The 19,357-nt window shown below is 39.7% G+C and overlaps 1 protein-coding gene across 2 annotated transcripts in view; it reads right to left on the reverse strand.

Moving 5' to 3' along the window:
* COL4A6 (collagen type IV alpha 6 chain) overlaps positions 1 to 19,357 on the reverse strand; it is a 135,926-nt gene that overhangs the window by 35,138 nt on the left and 81,431 nt on the right. For both annotated transcript variants that reach the window (XM_032196289.1, XM_032196288.1), the window contains exons 4-12: positions 13,375 to 13,509; positions 11,640 to 11,684; positions 6,066 to 6,182; positions 4,235 to 4,303; positions 2,781 to 2,816; positions 2,295 to 2,357; positions 1,687 to 1,722; positions 1,544 to 1,585; positions 601 to 693 (exon numbers count right to left, since the gene is read on the reverse strand). In XM_032196289.1, coding sequence (XP_032052180.1) covers positions 601 to 693; positions 1,544 to 1,585; positions 1,687 to 1,722; positions 2,295 to 2,357; positions 2,781 to 2,816; positions 4,235 to 4,303; positions 6,066 to 6,182; positions 11,640 to 11,684; positions 13,375 to 13,509 — 636 coding nt within the window. The remainder of the gene's footprint in view (positions 1 to 600; positions 694 to 1,543; positions 1,586 to 1,686; positions 1,723 to 2,294; positions 2,358 to 2,780; positions 2,817 to 4,234; positions 4,304 to 6,065; positions 6,183 to 11,639; positions 11,685 to 13,374; positions 13,510 to 19,357) is intronic.

Below are 19,357 nucleotides of genomic sequence, written 5' to 3' on the forward strand. Positions count from 1 at the left end.
TAACCCCACCAAGTAAGACAGTGTGCACCATGACTTATGCAGACTCCGCAAACTCAGACTCGGCTCCCAAACCAGCCTGTGTATGTCCTACATTAATTCAGCATATGTAAATTCCCTGTGTGAACAGAATCTTTATCTCAAGATCCACAGAGCTTTTATAGACACACTGATGATCTAAATATGCACCTTAGTAAATGCCTGGATAACAAAATATATGTGATTATTTCAAAGTATTGTGCATCACAGGGAAAGCAAGAGACCTGGAGCTTCTTATTTATTTTCCCAATATGATTTCTTTTTTTTTCCACTTGTGTTGACAGTTTCACATTTCACAGGTCCAACACAAAGAAAGTACAGTTCATTCATGTAGGATTAATGATGGAAACCTTTAAATAGCTTTAAGATTTTTCCTTCTGAGGGGTATGGATCCTCCAGTGCTCCACACTGCTCTGAGCTAACAACATTTTTATTCAATAGCCATCTGACAGATTAAACTAGTGCATAAAATGAGTATGATTTGGCAATATAACAGCCCTCACTGTCTGGTATTTTTTTCAGCTTTCATAGCATGGACAGGAATAGTAAATTGTATTTACAGACCTTTTCTCCTTGCTTCCCTTTGGGGAATCCCATGAATTCTAGTATTCCAGTGGATGGTGGGGGACCTGGAGGGCCAGGCAGTCCTACGTCTCCCTGTAAGCAAAAGAGGAAGCTATTAACATAAGAAGAGCTTGCTTAATTTCCAGTGAAAGTTGTTTCTGAAAAAAAGGCTACTCTAATTTTATCCCTCGTACATAAAAACTGTGTGCCTGAATTCTGGCACAGGAGTTCGGTCATGGAAGCCAAAAGTCAGACTGAAAATTAAGACGAACAAAACATTAAACTTGTTTCACAGGAGCTGTGGATATGAAACAATGAAAGATTAAATAAGAAAACAAAAGGCTCAGCTTTAAAATCAACAGAAAAATAAAAATGCCCCAGAAACGCTTCGAAGAGCAATATGAAAAAGAAACAACTAGAAATGTAGCATGCTGAGAACTCATTTTAACAGTAGCAGAATCAAGAACTCTGAGAAGCTGCATTATGCCAACATAAATCCTCACACAGACCGAAAGATACCCATTTAGGATAGTAAGACTACAAATTACACATCAGTTGACCTAATGAATGTTATGTAATCCAAAGAGAATAAAGTCTGTAGAAAAATTCAATACAAGAGGTAAGGATCCATATAAACTGAAGGACAGATTTGAAAGTTGTCTAAGGAAGACCTCATATCTTGATAGCCATGAAAACTCTGCACAGAAATGAGATTTTCTTTCCTCCCTTCACAAAGGCAAAGCTCTCATCCTTTTTTCCATGTAAAAACGGATCAGCAACCAGCAAGATTCTTCAGTATTTGGACTGTCACTCAGTCCAAAAGAAGAAAAAGGCAAAGAAGAAAATGCTGTAATCTAGCCACCTTCTAGAGATTAAAGCTATGATGGAACACTGGAACACAGTTGCTTCACATTCTTTCCATAACTGAAAAAGTTTCACCTACCTTTTCTCCTTTCTCTCCTTGAAAGCCTAATCCCATATTACCCTATGGCAGAAAACAAACAAACAAACAATAATGAGTGAAAAAATGAGACAAAAAAGCTAACAGTCAGGTATGAAAAGACAACAGAAAGAGTAGGTACTTACTTTGGGACCTGGTGGCCCGGGGGGACCCACTGGACCCTAAATGTGAAAAAGATTAAGATTTTATTTTTTTGACTTGGGTAGGATGCACACAATGAGAGCAATGTTGTAATCTTCTAGTCTTCATGTCTATGATAGACAGCATAGCCCCTTGGCACTCTGGTTAATTAAAAACAAATCTTAATTTAAAAGCAACAAACTTTTAGTTTGCTTTTACCTCTGCCCAAATAAAACTCTCTTCTAGTATCTTGAAAAAGTGGCTTTTCAGCACATTTCATGATGACAAAGGCTCCAAACATACAGAGGTCAGCATATTCCCTCAAGTCCTGAGCCAAGGAAGCGCTCAGAATGGTATCACGTACTATTTGTAGATGGTGCTCTAGGGCTTTGTTGAAGCTCTCATTCATGACTGCTGCTCTGGACACTGCTCCAGAGGAGAACTTGTGACTAGTTTAAACAGCTTAAGTATTCTACACCTGAAAAATGTGCTTAGCACTTCTAGATGCACAAATGCTTTTGCTCATTGTCATGAGACAAATATAGGTAAGGATGAAAAATTGCCAGCATCTTGAACTGTTCTGTCAAGAAGTGCAACAGTCAGGGTCTCTTACTTGCAAACCTGGTAATCCTATAGGGCCTGCAGAACCTGTTGGACCTGGAAAACCTTTTGGGCCCTATAAGAAGAACATAAGAGAAATACAGGATGTGTAGTAATTATCCCATCAAACCACAACCAAACACTGTCTCTGAAAATATGAAGTAATATCCCCTAATTATGTAGGTTCATTTAATTTCTATAATAACCTATTTCACATTAGTATATTTTTTGCAAGTCAAAGTTAACAGAGTTAAATGGTAGAAGGGAGTTTGATTTTAAAAGGGAAAAATAGAACAGATAATAGCAAAAATCTGACTTCCTCTAACATAACGTGGACCCATGCATACCATTAGAAAATTGTAGTTATTCATGCTACTGGTATCATGCAAATACACGCCCCATTAATTTGAAAAGTGTCCTTGAGAATCAATACAAGAAGAAATACTTGCTTACTATAATATTTTTTTAAAATAATTATTTCCCAAATTAAATAACTTACAGAAATTCCGTCCAGTCCAGGAAGACCATTTTCTCCCTAAAAATAATAAATGCATTAGTAAAAATGCCACTATATTATTGCATCAAGCTACTAAGGGCATTAAGTTTTGTGTAAATAGAAATATTTGCTTTTAGTTAATATTAGATCAAGTGCACATGGGAAAACATTTTGACATCTGTGCTTCCATATTTAAATCAGGCAACAGACAGGTTCCAAACCTCTGGAGAAATGTCAACCATTTTATTTAAGGGTAGCGAGAGAAATTAAAGTGGCACTAAAAAGTTGTATTCATCATAAAAACACTGGAAAACACACATACAAAGTCTTTCCTTACAAAAACAGTATAAAATGTATTATTATTTCAAATTATCTGTATTTTCCACAATCAAAGGTTAATAAATAAGGATGTATTTAACTTTTACAAATGGACGGGTGTATATACATGGGTAGAATTTTTAAAAAGGTGGTAATTTTGACCAAAAAAATCAGTGTGGGGGGCTAGGCCTTACATGGCAGAAAAATAAATCTTAATATTTTCAACATTTAATGAATCATGAGGCTGCTAAATGTACCACAAGAGGCACTGAATCCTTTACAGCGTTTTCCAAGCCTAGTCCTTCCAGCAAAAAACAAAACCAGTGTAAGTCGGTGAGTGTATGATTCAAGGCAACAAAGAATTAATTTTTTTACATGAGTATAGTCAAAGAACCTATCATCATTCTGAACAATACACTGAGATCATCTATCCATAGTTTGTATTCTATGCATAGGAAATAAAATTACAGGCATGATACATTTTAGGGAGAGGTCCTTATTAAACAAAGAGAATAAAATCCTGACTTCATAGTGGTAAATGATGGACTACAAGTGGGATATGATATCCATGATATCCAAACTCAGAGTATAACTGGTTACTTACTACTATCTCCCAGTAAAAAAACACTGGGAGCCAACGGGGATTTTATGGTAGAAATCTTAACATGCATCCGTGAATCTCCTGGGTTGTTTTCTCAATGGACCTGGCACATGTGAGGATGCCAGTTACAGGAAAGTTTGGCGTCTAAAAAAATATGCTCTCTCACATAAGTCAGGATAAGCTCACAAGAAATTCCTCACATCTTCAGTTTGAGGCCAGCAAGGAATAGTGATAGGTGCCCAGAGACAGCTGAAGGACCAGCAACTGCTCTGAACACTAACAGGATGAGCAATGTCCCAGCATTCCAGCATGGGATGAACAAGATGTGTTTGTGTTGCAAAGAGCAAGCAAGTCCAAGTTCTGAGAGCATTCTGTGCTGTCATTACATAATTAGAGGGCTTTTTCACAGCTCTGCCTTCAGACATACCTAGGATACCCATGTCTAACATCATGAGCAATATAAGCTGCACCATCAGCCCTGCGAACTCTAGGACATCAGTGTTTCTCGTACTGCATCTTCTGCCATGACAAATCTTACCTTCATTCCTTTAAGGCTGCCTTGAGCAAAAACAGGTTCTCCTTTAAGACCTTTTGGGCCAGGACGACCCTGATAAAAAATAAATGTCAAAAGTAAATTTCTGGAAAAAAAGAAAAAGATACTGTTTTGGTTTTGAAAGAAATTATATTCAGTATTCTGAGCAGGGCAAACTCCTGGCTCCAGTGAACTGCAAAAGTAACACTGCAGTTGTGTCAAAGAAGCTGTGGTATTAGGAGAACTTAAGACTTCCTGGGGCTTTAGAAAAACAATGTTCTGCAAACATTTTCTCTGCTATTTTCCTGTTTATATTAGATTTTCCCTTTATTTTAGGCCTTTGACAACTTTTAATATCCTATTTGAATTTGTTTGACATACTGTAACCCTCCTGTTCATATACATGTCTCTTGTGTAGCACTGTAAATCACCATATTTATTTAGAAAAAATAAGAAAAAAACTGATAGATCTCATGAATCTCTGCAGAAGTGACTGTTATAATTCTAGATTTACCCAATTTATTTTAATCTTGATCATCACATTCAATTTATCTGAGATGATTTCATTTAATTGCCATTTTAATTTGAAAGGGTGAGCTGATCCAAGCAGCTTTCTTTGCCAAAAATATAATCCTACAAGCATTACAAAAGAGAATTTTGAGCAGTAGGTATGAGTAAATCAGTTGCTTTAGAAAACCATACTTTAACTTGTTCTTGTTGCTTTGTGCATTTTCAACATTATATGCACTCTACATCTGGATGACATGTAAAGATTTTTTTTAGCATAGCTTAGAAAAACTGAAATAAATGGCAATACTTATATCTGGCAGATGTATTTTCTTCTTCTTCCTGTTTAAATGCAAAGGAGCTCCACTGCTGGTAAGATTAGTCACGTAACTTGGGCTTCTAAGATTAGGCTTTGAATGTGAACAAACATTCAAATATTTGTCAAATACTTGAATATCACACCAAATAGTTTCTGGTTACATTTCGAAACTAACCCCATATGTTTGTATGTATATATAAAGAATATAATTCCCCAAAAATATGTAAGAGTGGAGTTCTTAGAACAAATCCTACACACTTAAACAGGGTGTAGAATGTGAACCAGCTACCTCCACTGGTTCACATATTTATTGTGAAGAAATACTTATGGTATATACCTATGGTACATATAATACCATAGGCATTGTGGAGAAATACCACATAGGTGTTTCTTCAAAGACAATTCACCCACTAAGGCGAATGGGAAGATGTTGCCCTTACAAGCGTCATTCTGTGTAAGATGGGAGTCCAGATAAATAGCTTGTCCAGTGCAGACTAGGTCAAACTCAAAATTGGTAGGGAAGTGTTTTCAAAAGTAAAACAAATACCTTAGGAAAGTAAATCCTACTGACACTCAATGATACCAAAGCTTTTAGCTATCTTAACACCTGAAGGAAGGCATCCGATATTTGATGCATAGACCTGAACACGTGATAACTTCCTTTTCTGAATCAGCATCCACTAACTTGAAACTTGCCAAGTGCAAGATATTTGCCATTTTATGGTTCTTAGAAGCTTTATCATGGTCTCTTCTGAGTCAAATTGAATGTTGCCAGTTGCAACTGTATAACTTGTTGTGTGAACACATTGTCACAGGATCTTTATTTTATCTTCAGAAGTTAACATTTAGACAGTCAGAGTGGAATTCCAATAAGAAAATGAAACTGAGCTCCAACAATGCTAATGAAATGAGGGTTCTTCCTAAGAAATTGGAAGTCACTTTTCCACCAGTGGCAAGAAAAGCAAATCTTAGCTTAGTAACTACAAATGCTCTAGTTGCCTTGAGACGTACCGGCAGCCCAGGAATGCCAGGAAATCCATCTGTTCCAGGAACACCAGGACTCCCAATGGTACCATTGCAGCCATCAAGGCCAGGCAGACCTCTGGGTCCAGACTGGCCAGGGTGACCCTGTGTAAAAGGGAAAAAGAGAAAATGACTGACAGGAGGCATTTTATTAGTAATACTGTCCCCCAGAAAACTGATAACTTCCAAATGGCAACATAAAACAAAGGAACCAGACAACTCCCACTCAAGTTCAGTGTATGGTAGACTGCAGTTGAACTAGCTTATTCAGCCAGCATTGTTTATCCTCCCCAAAGCTTAAATCCTAAAACACTGGCTGGTTTCATTTAATTGTCTTCTCCTCCAAGGGATAATTTTCTGAAGTACATAATTTGTGCATGAGTAGGTCCTGAAAGCGCAATACTGGTCCCCTAGCAGTCTGAACTACATGGTGTGACACAGCTCAGCACAGCACACAAGGGTGCACCTGACACCAGGAGTGGGAGTTGCTCATGTAAAAACAAAGGGAAAAGGCAGGTTCAGCAATACTGAGCATTTATAATTCTAATCTGCTTAAAGTTTCAGTGACTTCTCTTCCTCTGCACTGTGGATTCTTTCTTTTAATAGTTCAACAGATGTTCCAGCTCCAGCATCACACCATTCAAGCACAACAGCTTTTCTCATTATATTACACTTAAAACCTTAGGCAAAACAACCAGGACAAAAACCTAATAAAACTAGCAGTCTTTAAAAGAAAGTATATGTGATAGTGAATTAATAAGAATTGTACCTAATTCTGATTTCACACAGTTTTGCCCTAATATGGCTCTATTAATTTGACTCAACACTATACTGCTGCAAAGGAGATAAAAATTAGAGCCTTTAATTATTTTTTCTTCAGAATCCTGTGGGTTTGCATAGGCATAACAAAGAAAGGCAAAACTGTCAGTCTTACTGCTCAAGTATCGACTATCTCTTTATTCTATCCATCTTTTCACAGAAATGAGCTCTGTGGCACTCAAAGACAATGTTTTGTGGCAAGAGGAAAAATGAAACTTAGGGAGAGAGTACCGGTAACCAACAGTTCTCTCCCTCCCCTTTGTACACCCTGATCTTGAATCATCCCCAAACTACTTGTGTTTGATCCCAAAGGTTCATCCCTAAGACACAGCATTAAACAAGTTATGACTCATACTAGGAAAGTAAAAAAATAAACACAGATAAAATGGGGATAAAACAGAACATTAATAATCCTTCGTGCCAGATACTTAAAGCAAATCAGATTTGTGTTACTAAAGGTCTTCCAGTCCAAGCCAACAGCATTACCTCTCACCAAACTCAGTGAGAACTGTGGAGTAACGTAAAGCCTTTTGTCTAAGGATCTTAAAATGCCTTGCAAAAATGTAAGAATGCTGTAATCTTCATTTTACGGATGAGAAGCTGGGAGCACACAGTAGCCAAGTGCCATTCCCAAGGACGCAGAGCCACTTAGGCTGTATTTATGTAAATGCTCAAACTGCTCACCAGTCTCAGGTGCTGCTAGAAGGGCCAATGCCCACTCCTGGCTGCTCACACCTACCCTTTCCTTGTGCCAGCATAAGCACAGGCACAGAAGGTAAGTCAGAGAAAGAAAACAACACAGAAGAAAAATAACTGTTCTGTTTCTTAAGTGTTAATTTTCATCCAGATGAGTTCCTTGGTCCAGTGCATCTGGCAACTGCATGGTGATTTGTGCCAACAAAATGGAGAGAAGAGGAGAGCGCCCAGATCTGCACTCTGTCAGTCCACAAGGTATGGGCTGAACCACTGCAATGTGCATCTCCGCTGCAGGATCAAGGCAGTTCACCCAGACAAGTACAAATATGAGATTAAACACAGCCTCAGGACATGGAATGAAGTCATCCCAAAATGTGAGCACCAGGCATCACTGGGTATATAGTTCCAAGAGCCCTGAAGATTAGTCTGTTCTTGAAAGCACCCACTTGTGGTGTGCAAGCAGAGGGCTTCCAAGGCTCCAGTCCAGCAACAGGAGAAGGCTGAAGCACCAATTTTGGTTCCCAAAACTGGATAAATCAATGGCAACCCACCCTCCCCTCCATCCATACTGCACGTCATAGCCAAAAGCAGCAAGCCTCTGATGGGACAGGCTGTGACTGCAGAGGAAGGCCAGTGGTTAATTTCAATGAGATCTTTCCCATTGTTTACAGCATGGACAACACAGAAGCTGTGTGAGAAGAGCACATGTATCTGCTTACAACATAAGGTGGCCAGCTGCCGGGTTTAGCAAAGCTGAGCCCCCAACATCTGCCCCTCAGACAGATGAGGAACCAAGCTGCTGAGCCTCCAGGGTGGGCCAGGAGCCAGCTGTGGCAGGCAGCTGACTGGTAGGCCTCACGTCTTGGGAACAATCTCTTAAATCTTGGCACAACACAGTCTCTCAGGGCCCAAAGGGTTTTGGTATCCCCTTAGTATGTGAGGAGGGCTCACAAAGGGGATATAAACTGTACTGACAGTGATTGCTTATGTGTATTAAATACATCTGTGGCCCTGCCACTTAATTCCATAGCATCTGTGTCTCTGGTCCTGAGCCAAAGCATCTCACCTCCCCCCCACCCAGAGTCTCTATTGCTTTAGAAAAATAACATACAATTTCCTACCTTCTGGCAAAAGTGCAATCAGAATTCATGATGGTTTGTTTTAAGAGTCTTACCTGAGCACTCATGACCAGCTTCATTGAGAATCGTAGGAATCTGGCTTAAATTAAGCTTTTCGATGGGAATTTAAAACTCTGATTAAAAGAGCTGTTTTGATCTCAAAACCAGTGGTTAATAGTTTCACTCTATTAGTTCTAACAGTTTCACTCTATTCACTTGTTCTCACTTCCTCTGATTCCTGTGTCAGGTGCGTTAATTCAGCTCAAGCACTTCAACTGATTACGGCAGACTTTCACAGTTGTACTTACTACATGGCAGGGTGACTAGTTTACAAACCTGAGCTAAAAACAGGATGGAGAGATCACTTGTGCTCTCTGTTCTCACAAAAGGAGACATTCCCTGGGAGCCAGATAAGGAAACTTGAATTGTTCATCTAGGCTCTTGCTTTATCTGACTCCTTCACATACACTACTGCTGTGATCCCAAGCAGCCTCTTTTCTAAATCAAACAGGCTTAGCACAAAGGACATCCCAACAGGAGAGCTCAACAAATATTTAAAAACAGGGAAACAAATGCAATCAAGGGTGAACACAAAACTAATTGAATAAGCGGGTTCATAGATTGCTACGGCAAAGTGGCCTCTTACAGCCATTGCCAAGTGCTTGCACTTCCTCTAGGAGGGACACAAAATAAAGAGCTTTGCCTTTTCACGTAGCTCTAACTTTCATTGTGCAGACAAGAGCTCTTTCCTCATAGAAATATTTCCTTCTAGAAACCTTAGGGTAGCTCGTGAAAAGCTATGTGCATCTCCCAGGTTCAGTTTCAGCCCTTGCTAGAGGTTGTCCTTGAATCCTGTTCTATGGGAAAAAATAAACTTCCCAAGCAGGGCCAAGGATTTGAGGGTTTCCTCTGCAGTGTGACACAGAAGGGCTAGCGATAAACACATGCTGCTGCTATATTTACTAAGTTAAAGGGATTAGTCAGTCCAGCTGCAAAAACAGGATTTACTTGCCACCAGCATTCCCCAAAGGGAACTCTGTGCAACACCACTTCCCCTAAGGTCAGCAGCGGGATTCCCCTCTGAATCACAGCCTTGCAGCCTTTTGGCCTTGACTAAAACATACCTGCCCACGCGAACATACCTGCATACTCCAAAGACACTTTCTTAATGTTGGGATGTTAATTCTTGTGCAAAGATAGTGACTTCTTTTTAATTCTCTCTTAAATGTATCAGCACACCTATGCTCTCTGTCCCTTTGCATTTCGCACACCTATATAAGGTGCATATGTTCATATACATTTCACAACAAACCTAAGCTACTCCCTATCCTGAAGTGCAATGATATAGATGTATGTAAATATTTTGTCAAGCAGTGGTATTTGCTACTTCTGCTCTGAATGGAAATATTTGTCTCAATGGCTCGAAGGTAAACAATATGAATTAGTTTCCCTTCACCCTTTTTCTGTCCTGCAGTTGTGACACAGAAGAGCCATAGGGAGAGCATTTTGCCGTTCACGAGCAGCAAAATCTACCTCTTTCCCATTCACCCACCTGCAGAAGATTGCATATCAGACAAAGTAGATTGGGATATGCTGGTGGCTTTGAATCCTCTCATCTACCTCCCTTTCTCTCTTGGAATGCCTGCTGCTGCCAACTACCTGGCAATGGCTGTTGCCCTATTTCTCTCCTCCCCTCATTGTTGGGAATCCCCTTTCTCCAGAGCCTCATCTGAAAAAATACCCAGAGAACAGCATGTTCCCACAGTGTGTTCAATTAAATTAAGTATTATGGGAACAGCTTGTTCTCTTCAGAGCTAGAAAGTTAGTTGGCTGGTGGGAAAAGAAAAAATAGCAGCAAGGGAGTGGAGCAGGAGAGAAAACAGGCAAGGATGAGCAGAGGGGGAGAGAAGGACAGAGGCCAGGAAGGAACTGGAATCGTGCAAGCTCATTTACAGAGCCAACTCTGCATTTTCAGCCAATCTATCAAAACAATTCAGTTTTTGATAGGAAGTCGGGAAACACAGCTCCACTCTGTTGAAGCTCTTGGCCAGCTGAGGAAGTAAGAAAGATGGGAATGAAAAACGTGAGTGTAGTCAGAAGGCACAAGTATATGGAAGATGGAAAAATGTCATCAAAAAGGGAAAAATAATTCAATACCAGAAGGAGAAAAATTAACTAAATGGTGCTGAGAAAGCAATTAAGTTTGGGGCAACTTCTAAAGCTGGCCCGGCTAAAACTCCCCTGAGCCAAAGTGTCTCTAAAACACATCTTTGCAAGAATCATCGGGGAAAAACAAAGCAAAAGACAGCTGGTCAAGATACCTCAGGCACCCAATTTTGGTATGAAGTAGGAAGAAATTGTCATTATAATGTTCAAGTTCAAAACAAACAAAACATTCCTGATGGTCAGGGAAAAGAGTTACCTACTCCTATCACATGCCAAATACAGTAAATTACCTCTTTTCTGTCTTAGGTTTCTGAGAGAGAACTAGCACCTAGTTGGGAAGCAAGGAATCTCTGGAGGGCCTCAGCTCTAATCATTGTTTTGGTTCACATCATAGGAAGGAAGATCAAGAGAGACATGATAACACTTATCATATACAAGAAGACTATTAGAGAGAAAAATGGAATAATCTGCCCCCTGTGACCATGATGAGTAAGATAAGAACTAACAGGTTTAAACTATGGTAAGAAAGATTGAAGTTAGACTGTAGGATTACTTTTTTTCTTTTTCTTTTTCTTTTTTTTTTTTTTTTTTCTCAACAGAGAAGCTAGAGCCTCCATCATTAATATGTTTGAAGAATTGGTATTTCCTTCCAGAGAGAAGCAAGACCTTTGCAAGATACATTGTGCACGTGCTAAGACACTATTACTGTGCTTTTGGTTGTGACTAACATTCTGGTGACTTATATTTACATATGAAAACTCACTGGGATCCCGTTGATTCCTTGAAATCCTGGAACTCCCATTGAGCCCTGAAGAAAAAGAAAAGAATACGTTATTTTTCTCTTTTTTGATTTCTGGTTACTGGACTATATATTCCAGTATATCTCAGTTATTGACAAGATACTTTTCACTCCAACATTTTCCATCATGGACTTCAGCCATCAACACCAAGAGGAACAAACTATCTCATATAGATTCTCTCTGACCGTATGGGTCACTGAAGACACTAACTGAGCATCTGAGCTTGACTGGACGCCAAATGAGTGTTTCAGGAATGTCTTAATCAGGCAATTTAAAGGAAAAATATAATCTCCTACTGCACATCTGGGGAAAATAAGATGCCAGGAAAATAAACAATGCAGTATAAATTTAACTCCCAGTGTAACGCTTGATCTTCCAAGAGTTTCAACAGGTCTTACCATTGTAGTTTTTATTTTTTTTGTGTGTGTCTATATTTTGATACCACCACCTAGAGATATACAGACCATTGTATTACTTTTAGACCACCCCATCTAAGTTGTAAGTGAATTCCACTTCGTTGGTTCTACTGCTCTGCCCTAAATCCTAGCAGAACAAGTTATGTGAGCACAATATCCAGCCTAAACTATTCTATCATTTGCTATTGTGTCCATTCCTGGGCACTGCATTCATTGACACTGTCCTGGTTTCAGTTAGAACAGAATTAATTTCCTTCCTAGTAGCTGGTGGAATGCTGTGTTTTGGCTTAGGATGAGAAGAGTGCTGATAACACCCCGATGTTTTAATTGTTGCAGAGCAGTGCTTATACCAAGCCAAGGACACCTCAGACTTTTGCTCTGTCCTGCCAACAGACAGGCTGGGGGTGCAGTAAGAGCTGGGAGGGGACAGACCCAGGACAGGTGACCCGAACTAGCCAAAGGGGTATTCCATACCATCTGACGTCATGCTAAACAATATATAGGGGTGGCTAGCCGGGGGAGGGGGCCGGACTGCTCGGGGTTAAGCTGGGCATCGGTCAGCGGGTGGTGAGCAATTGCATTGTGCATCACTTGTTTGTACATATTATTATTAGTAGTATTATTATCATCATTGTATTATTATTATTATTATTATTATTATTTTCCTGTCTTATTAAACTGTCTTTATCTCAACTCACGGGCTTCACTTTCCATTTCTCTCCCCCGTCCCAGAGAGGGAGGGGGGAGGGTGAGCGAACGGCTGCGTGGTGTTTAGCTGCCAGCTGGGTTAAACCACGACAGACACCTACCCCTTATGCTGGGTTATTCTATTTAATATGACATAGTTTATCGTATTATTTCTGTTACAAATAGCTTTTCACCTGCAAAACTGAGTTACAGGTTCTGTTCAGTAGCCATTTCCTTTGCTTTTCTAGACACCAGCTCAGGATCATCTATATGGGAATCAGCTCCAGGTCTCTCTGAATGTAGTGTGATAACATTTATCCTGGGCAGGTGAAGTGAACAGAACAACAGAACTCCCAACAGAATATTTATTTAGCTACGGTTCGCCTCCCAGGATGGCTACAACATTCAGCAGCTTTGGAAGCTGTGTTCTCACTTTAAAATATAAGCAGGACATTCTCTAAATATAATAATGAAATACTCCTGCATTCTTACCCCTGCACAAATAGTCCAAAACTATCTTTATACATACAAAAACATATTCAAGGCCATAAATCTATTGAAAGGGAAAAAAATGAAAATTCACTGTTGAAAATACCTTGATGCCTTTGTGTCCAGGTGGTCCGGGGGGGCCCACTGCTCCTCTCTCACCTTTTGCTCCCGGCAAACCTTCTGGACCAGTAAATCCAGGAGCACCTATTGGTCCTTGAATCCCAATCGGTCCTGGTCGACCCTAACATAAAACAAAAAGTAAGTCAATGCACCACGTTCACCAGCACTTTTTTTGATTACTTCAATTACTTTATCCAGCTCAATCTATAACATAATTTGATACCTCTCAGGGTAGCTAAGACCTCCTGAAGTTTTCGCTGTACATTTTAAGACAAATGTTGTTTATAGAGGGATTTCAGGTAAGTCATGAGAAATTTCCTTTTTTTTTTTTTTCCTCCTGGAAGATTTATTAATACCTATATTGTTGTAGGAACATGGGAAAACAACGGTATTTTGAGATGAAGCTGACTACTACTTACTGAGTTTGCAACCTTTATTTCCAAGCTGCAAGACAAAAAGATTTTTTGCTTAAGCTTTAGTTCAACAGAGTATAACAGAAAGTCAAAACAAGATGCAAGAACTGCATCACATGCAATTAGAAAGCACACTTTAGTTAACTTGAGACTAGTACCATAGTTGGCCCAATACTGGGATTAATTCCACTGTGAATTACTTCATATTCTGCTCTGAGTACCTTACCAGAGTCAGTGGGGATTTGGATTTCTTAGGCTCAAAAAGAAGAGTGCATTGACTAAGCATTGCCTGAAGATGGCAACCTTTTCTAAAACTGTACACTCACATATGACTGATGAACTTTCACTGTTCTATTACTACCTAGATGTACAGAGTCACTTGGTACTTCTTTATTTAAAAAGCCAACACTAAAGAAATTTCACTGTAGGTGCTCCAGCATCTTCTTAGCCACTTGGCAGCTGAATCCTCACCACAGTTTTGTGTTAACATTTTTCAATTCAATTCAATTTCAATTAAATTCAAGAGTACCTGAAATAGATCAATAGCGTCTAAGATCCCAAAGTATGAGTAGAAATTGGCAGTTTAGATCCATGCTCTCCAGTGGCAAGACACTCAGTGGATTACATGATGTTATTCATGCAAAGAATGAAGCCTTAATTAAAAGATATAGAATGGAGGAAGAAGTTTTAAATGAAAATAAATCCTCCTTCCTTCACTCCTTTTCTAGTGTTCACATCCATGGTAGTGTATTTCTCTTCTATTTCCCTAAGTCCTTAAAACAGCAGAAGGAATGCAGCTCCCTGCTGCAAGGGGTTTAGTCATCTCAGCTGGAGACATACAAAGTCCTGACTCTGCCTTGGCAGGTAGAAGACTTTGCAGTTAACTTAAAAATGCATTTTTATATGTTAATAATCAAGCAAACTGAAACAGAGAGAAATTCATTTTAAAATCCTTCTTCCTAGATCATTTTTTGTACCTGTTTAGGTTGAAACATTTCATCACTTGTTCCATATTCCTACACTACTGGAGCAGGTTTCTTTTAAACTTCAGCAGTTCCCCCATTCAGCCCTGCTGTTGCCATTGTTTCACCCTGGCCTTCCGACAGAGGCGAAGTGCACCTCTTTTACATTTCCTACCTTTCCTACCTAGACACTACGCACACTGTGCACTTCCAGGGGAGCAGGCTCCCATCTCAAAAGGCTTTTCTGTCGATTATTTTTAACTTTTTTTTTCACTCTGGGATAACTAGCAGTGAAATCCTTTATATTGGGAAGCACACAATCATAACATTAATACCCAAATCTTCAGAGGCCCTTGGCAACCACACCAAACAAGGAACGTGTTGTGAAAATCACATGCTTTGCTCTCGCTTACAGTCTCAGCCTTAACTTTGTAAGTTCCCATGGTCACAAGCTATTTAGACTCTTGCAGGCAGTGTTTCACTTTCAAGACATGGGGTGAGGACTGTTCACCTCCAGGCAAGCCAGTAAGGGAGAGAGAGAGACACTAAAATGGGCACATTAATGTTCTAGACAGACACCACCCTCAAAAGCTCCAGCATCCAAGCATCCACCAAGATTTCTAAGGAAAACACACTCAATTCCCCACTTGTTTGAACTGTTAACACTTCTATATTCAATTAGTTTGTCCACTGAATGATACTGCTTCACAAGGACTGGAACTGATAGCAATTAACATTTTAGGAGGCTTTTCTTTTGCATGGCTGCAGATTACTTTGCTATATGTACGTAGATGAGAGAGCAAGGACCAGTGACTAGAGGTCTTGCCTGTGTTCAGATCTGGAGGGGACAGAAAAATTAAACATGTTTTCTACAATGTCAGTGTCCACAGGTGAAAACCTTCCTTTTGTCTTATTGAATAAATATTTTAACAGAACCTGAGGATTTTGTCCAGTGCCTTAGTCACAAACTATGAAGACACAGCAAAGTGCTTCTAATCTCTCTGATAATGGGATTATGCCATGATAATCAGGCTCTCAAGAATTTCTACTGGTTCTTTTGAAGTCTTTGTGGATGGAAATCATATTTTCTATGCTGAAACAAAGGACTTTCCTTCACTGCTAAAAAAGCTGCATTTTTCATCACTCAGTAGCACTCCCATGAACTGCCCCGAGATAAAAGCATTTTCAAGAGCAGGCGCTGTGGTGCACAGGCACAAATCCAGGATTAAAGCACGGCAAAGACTCAGGTTTTACCACAAGGTAAACTCTAGGGTTCAATGCCAGGTAGAGCTACTGTTTGACCCCGCTGAGTTTACCTTGTGGTAAAGCCTAAAGCCTAGTCTGTACTGTACTTTGGCATCAGGTTCGGCTCTTATACTTCTTACTTATCCCAAAGATAAAGAGAACAAACATCTCTTAGCAGCGAGGACAAGATTAAACATAAAACGTGAATTATACCAAACGGAAACTTCAGTGATTTAACAGAGCCCTCTATTTTTAATCTGTTTGTTATTTATATATATATAGCCTAGTAGGCTGTAGAAGAACCATTAGGAACTGAAGAAAATGGTATCAGTTTGGTTTCTTGGCTGCGTGACAACTCAAAAAAAAAAAAAAAAAAAAGAAAAGGAAAGTATAGAATTTCAGTAACATCAAGCAAGGACAAAGTCTATGAAATTATTGCAACTTGCAGATGTTTTCATGGATGCCCACTAGAATTCCATATATTTGAAACCCATGAGCTGTATCCTCAAACCTGCTTGTGTATCAAGCTTTTACTGCCCAAGCAGCACAAAGTGAGGATGCCTGACTCTGTAATGAATATCTCATTGGTACACAACAAGAACAATGGCATTGTATACCTGTCACCTCTCCATAGATTAATTTCAGAATTTCGTGCCACAGGTTGTGTTATATGCATCCCTGCAATGTGCTTAGCCATTGCAACCATTAAAAATACAGAGATGCTTCCCAAGAAACCCAGGTTTCCATTCTTGATGTAACCAACAGGAAAAAAATGACAGAAGTAGGAACCACGCACAGCTTCTGAATCTATACCCACTACAGAAGGCAGTAAAATCAAATGGCCCCAGAACATGCTTTGATCAGGTCTTTCAAGATGGAAAAAGTTCTGTAACACGCGCCTTCTTCCCTTCACCCCTGTAATCCATCTGCAGCCCTGGGTGTCATGAGGAAAAGCCAGTAATGATGGGGCCTCTCTAAGGAATTCGCTGCTACACAATCAAATACATCGGTTTCTCTATTGTCCCTACCCCTTTTGCCAACTCTAATACCCCACATAAATTTTTGCCCACTGCAGCAGAGCTGCTACACATAGCACTGCGAATTCCAAACATTCCTTTTTTTTTTTTTCTTTTTTTTCTTTTTCCCATTGCCTCTGCTAGCTTGGAAAATAAAGTGCAAATAGATTTGATTTTTTCACATGGTAGCGGTATGGAACCACTGGACATGCCCCTAATTTCAGGGACAAAAGCAAATACAAGTGCCTTCTTACCTGGGGGGCAGTTTGATTCTCCTTGCTCACTACCAGGTATTAACTCAGTGGTTCATCAGCAAAAACGGATGCTAAAACTCACGACATGAGAAAAGTTTGAGAATATTGCTAACCTAGCAGAATGCTGCTGGTCAAGTAGGGCAGAAACAATTTCTCCTTTGCTAAGTTTTTAGACCTCCGTATTTCAAAGAGCAAAGCATTAGTAGTATTCAAACAAACTAAAGATCCAGTGCATGTAAAGAGCCATTGGATTTAAAGACGTTCATGTTTTCTCAAACTAGAGCATAAATCTCTCAAACAGATTAAGGGTTGTTTTCTCTAGCATGGCTTTTGATCTCTGTTCTGTACAGTATTAAGTTGTACAGAATCCCAGGCTCCTTCCCTTCAAGAAGATTTCAGTAGCCACATTTTTTAGAAGTGTTTAATTCACTCTCTTTTTCTTCATCCATCATTTCCCCCATAAACACTGCTTTATCAACACACAAAAAAAGACATTAGAGACAATGATTTACTTCACAAGTACATGGTTTGTAGTCTGAAGCATCTTATACTCAGTTGATTACAGTGAGGCAAACCAAAGAGTCACCCATTACCTCTTTGTTGCCCTAGAAATGTATGTTCTCATATCCTGTATACGCTAAGCAGAATCTAGCCTGAAACTTCCAGGGCAGATGTACGTACCCTGATGCCCACGTTGTGCAGGGTGACCTGGCAAGGGACTGATCCTTTCGCACAGGTCAGTGGCAGGACAAGGCATTTCTTCCTTACTCACTCAACTCACAGCCACTCTCTGCGATCAGGGCTGCCACATTACAGACGCCAACACATGACAGACACACCAAACTCTGAAGTGCCTACAGCCCTTAGCACTGCCAGGCAGCAGTACCCATCAGCGTGTAGGAGCCCATCAGTTGCACGACGCTTTGGTTAACCACTTCTGCTTTCTGCACCTCCGTTTCCTCTCCTCTTCTACAAGTTTCCTGCAGCGGTGATTATCTCCCGCCTGATATACACTGCTCAGCACAAGAGAGCCCTGGCCTCACAGTTCTACCTTGATAATAATAATTACTGATGAAAAACCCTTTGCTATTTTCCTAAATTACAGGTCAGGTATCCCATGCTCTGCTCACATTCCAGCACAAGTAATTATTTTCTGTGCTGAAAAATGCTTTGTACTTTTAAAGGAAAATATTCTGCCATTCTTCTCCTCAAGACTTAGGGAACCTCTTGTTCAAAATGGCCTCTTTATTTCTATCAGACAACCTGCTGTTCCTCTGCACAGCTCCTTTTAAGTCTTTTTTTTCTTTCAAGCTTACCGCTTATTTTCAAGGTAGGGTGTCAGGGTGATCATTTCTTGATTTCATTTTTAACAGACCTTATTCCTGTACCGTGTGGCACTCTAATTTCACTGTTCATTTCAGAAACGTTCAGCTGATGTGCAGCCACGTTTGGCACGCTCACACTGCAGCCTGTCAAGGCTGCTCCGGTCATCCCAGGAGCAATCTCCTAACGAAGTAATGAGCAACCGAAGGCTGCTTCTCATGAGAATTTCCAATTCTAGTTCATGGGATAAGCTCCGTTTTCAAAAATATGTCTATTTCCACTCAGCCTGACTAGCCATCTATGTGGTAAAAAATATGTATACATATGGTTTTAAACACTATTTTTAATATGCTAAAAAAAAAGATTCCCATAAACGATTTCCTTCATGAATCCTGTACTTCAGTAACAAATAAGGCTGCAGTTGAACGTTTACCACAGAAATATAGAATTGCTTACTAGTCCTAGACATTTAAAAATCCGTATTTTTAAACCAGATATTTAAATCTCTGAAAAGTTTTTTTTTTTTTTTTTTTTTTTTTTCTTCTGTAGAATACTCAGCTTCCAGTTGAAAATTTTTATGGAACATCCTGATCCAATCAATTCCACATATTTGCTATTTCTGTTTGTAACACACACAGAGACCACATACTGTCCTCTTCTTCCCCACCACTGACAATGCCACGAGTGACTCAGTGTTACATCTAAGCAATTGTTCCATTTTATACTTTGCAACCTTTAAAGAAATTACTTTAATAG

This window comes from Aythya fuligula, chromosome 13 (assembly GCF_009819795.1).
Source record: "Aythya fuligula isolate bAytFul2 chromosome 13, bAytFul2.pri, whole genome shotgun sequence".
NCBI lineage: Eukaryota > Metazoa > Chordata > Aves > Anseriformes > Anatidae > Aythya > Aythya fuligula.